The following is a 2,278-nucleotide window of genomic DNA, read 5'->3' on the forward strand; positions in this document are numbered from 1 at the left end:
CCCACCCCACCCCCCACCCCAGCATGGGAACCATCTAGCATGGCTCACTAGCCCCTCCCACAGGTCCTGTCCATGGAGAAGAAGCTGGATTTCCTGGTGAACATCTACATGCAGCGCATGGGTGTCCCCCCGACGGAAACCGAGGCCTACTTTGGGGCCAAGGAGCCGGAGCCAGCGCCACCGTACCACAGCCCCGAGGACAGCCGGGACCATGGTGGCCGGAACGGCTGCATCATCAAGCTCGTCCGCTCCACCAGCTCCGTGGGCCAGAAGAACTTCGCGGCACCCCCACCTGCGCCCCCCGCCCAGTGCCCACCGTCCACCTCGTGGCAGCAGCAGTGTTACCCCCGCCCAGGCCACGGCACCTCACCCGTGGGGGACCACAGCTCGCTGGTGCGCATCCCGCCGCCACCTGCCCATGAGCGGTCCCTGTCCGCTTACAGCGGGGGCCACCGGGCCAGCACGGAGTTCCTGAGGCCGGAGGATGCCCCGGCCTGCAGGCCCCACGAGGGCGCGCTGAGGGACAGTGACACATCCATCTCCATTCCATCCGTGGACCACGAGGAGCTGGAGCGCTCCTTCAGTGGGTTCAGCATCTCCCAGTCCAAGGAGAACCTGGATGCCCTCAATAGCTGCTACGCGGCGGTCGCTCCATGCGCCAAAGTCAGGCCCTACATCGCGGAGGGCGAGTCGGACACGGACTCGGACCTCTGCACCCCGTGCGGGCCCCCGCCGCGCTCTGCCACGGGCGAGGGCCCCTTCGGTGATATGGGCTGGGCTGGGCCCCGGAAATGAGGCCACCCGCTAGCCTCCCCCTGACTCCTGGCCTCCTGGTCTCGAGGCAGATGCTCCAGGGCCCTTTTCTTAGAGCAGGGCAGTAGGGGTGCCTGTGCAGGGCGGTGGGCAGGCGTGGCCCTCAGTCTCTCGCACTGAAGGTTGGCAGAAATTCTTTTCCAGCAAGGGGCAGCCCGGCTGGCCGTGCCCACTTGGGAGACTCTGCAGACCATTGGCCCGGGCATGACAGAGGCCAGGGTCAAGGCTGAGGATAGGCCCCCGGTGGCCAGGTGGAGGCTTCGTTGGGGGCAGGGTGGCAGCGAGGGGTAGATCTGCCTTGTGAGGATCAGCAGCTTTGAGGCCCAGGGCGTGTGGCTTGTCTCTGCCCCCGTTCCTGTCCTGCCCCATCATCCTGGGTACCACCCACAGCTGCTGGTCAGTGTCGCCTTCTTCCCCTGGTTCTGAGCGCCCTGTGACAGGAGCCAGCCCCACGTTCAGGACCCTGGCCTGAAGGGGGCGTGGGGGCGAGGCTCGGGACCCCCTCCAGAACAGAGTGGCCTCAGAGCTCCTGAACTTGACTCTTGTGGAGAGGGGCCGGCTCCATAGGCTCCTGGAGGGGATCCTTGGGGTCTCCCTTCCAGACCTGAAAGCTGGGGGGTGTCCCCTGTGTCCTCTCCCCTCTCCCCTGGCTGGACGCTGGTCACCATGCTGTGGCCAGCACTGTGATATGGACCTGCCTGCGGGGAGGGGTGCTGAGTGGCTAGGGGCCCCCGGGCTGGGCTCATGCTCTGGGGTCCTGATTGGGCTGGCTATGGTGAGTCGATTTGCTCGCTGTCCTCCAGGGACCCTGCCTCACCTGTCTCCCGACAGGACCGCGGCTGGATGATGCTGCAGCCTTTCAGTAGAGTCCTGCCCCACACTGTCCAGAGATGAAGGAGCCGCCTTGTAGGTGGTCTCTCCTGTCCCTCCTAGGCTGACCATACCCCCACTCTCCTCACTGACCAGCCCTTGACTGTGACCTCTGGGTGTCTTGGGATCAGAGATGTCTGTTCCCACCCTGGGCCCTGGGAAACAGTGGTGCCCATCCTTCTCATCTTGGGCCTGAGGGGCAGTCGCTTTGAGCCAGGAGTCCAACCCCAGGAGGCAGAGTGGACCCTGTCCTGGGCCCCCAGCTGTCAGTGTGCAGGGGCATCTGGCATTTGGGGTGACAGGACAGCAAGCCTGGGCACCTAGTGCCCTCTGAGGCAGTGACCTTCCTGTGCACCAGGGCTGGGTCTGCGAAGCCTACCAAGTAGTGACTTCCCCTGAAATATCAGGTCCAGGGAGAGCCTGAGCTGTCTCAGGATGCTTCCGTTCATCCTGGTCAGTGAGAGATTGTGCTTGCTCTCTGGGAAGGATTTGAAAGCAGTGTCTGAGGGTCGAATGCCCCTGGCTGTTAGGGTCCTGGCCCTCTGAGATCCCTGGGAAGCAGTGTCTACTGCAGCCTTTGTGCGTGCCCTCCCCC

The 2,278-nt window shown here is 64.7% G+C and overlaps 1 protein-coding gene across 4 annotated transcripts in view; it reads left to right on the top strand.

Annotated features, from left to right (window-relative positions):
• The window catches only part of KCNQ2 (potassium voltage-gated channel, KQT-like subfamily, member 2), a 43,638-nt gene extending 42,843 nt beyond the window's left edge, over positions 1 to 795 (top strand). For all 4 annotated transcript variants that reach the window (XM_010836581.1, XM_010836582.1, XM_010836584.1 and 1 more), the window contains one exon: positions 64 to 795. In XM_010836581.1, coding sequence (XP_010834883.1) covers positions 64 to 795 — 732 coding nt within the window. The remainder of the gene's footprint in view (positions 1 to 63) is intronic.
• The last annotated feature ends 1,483 nt before the right edge of the window (positions 796 to 2,278 follow it).

The sequence above is a fragment of the Bison bison genome, unplaced genomic scaffold, assembly GCF_000754665.1.
Source record: "Bison bison bison isolate TAMUID 2011002044 unplaced genomic scaffold, Bison_UMD1.0 scf7180017864063, whole genome shotgun sequence".
NCBI lineage: Eukaryota > Metazoa > Chordata > Mammalia > Artiodactyla > Bovidae > Bison > Bison bison.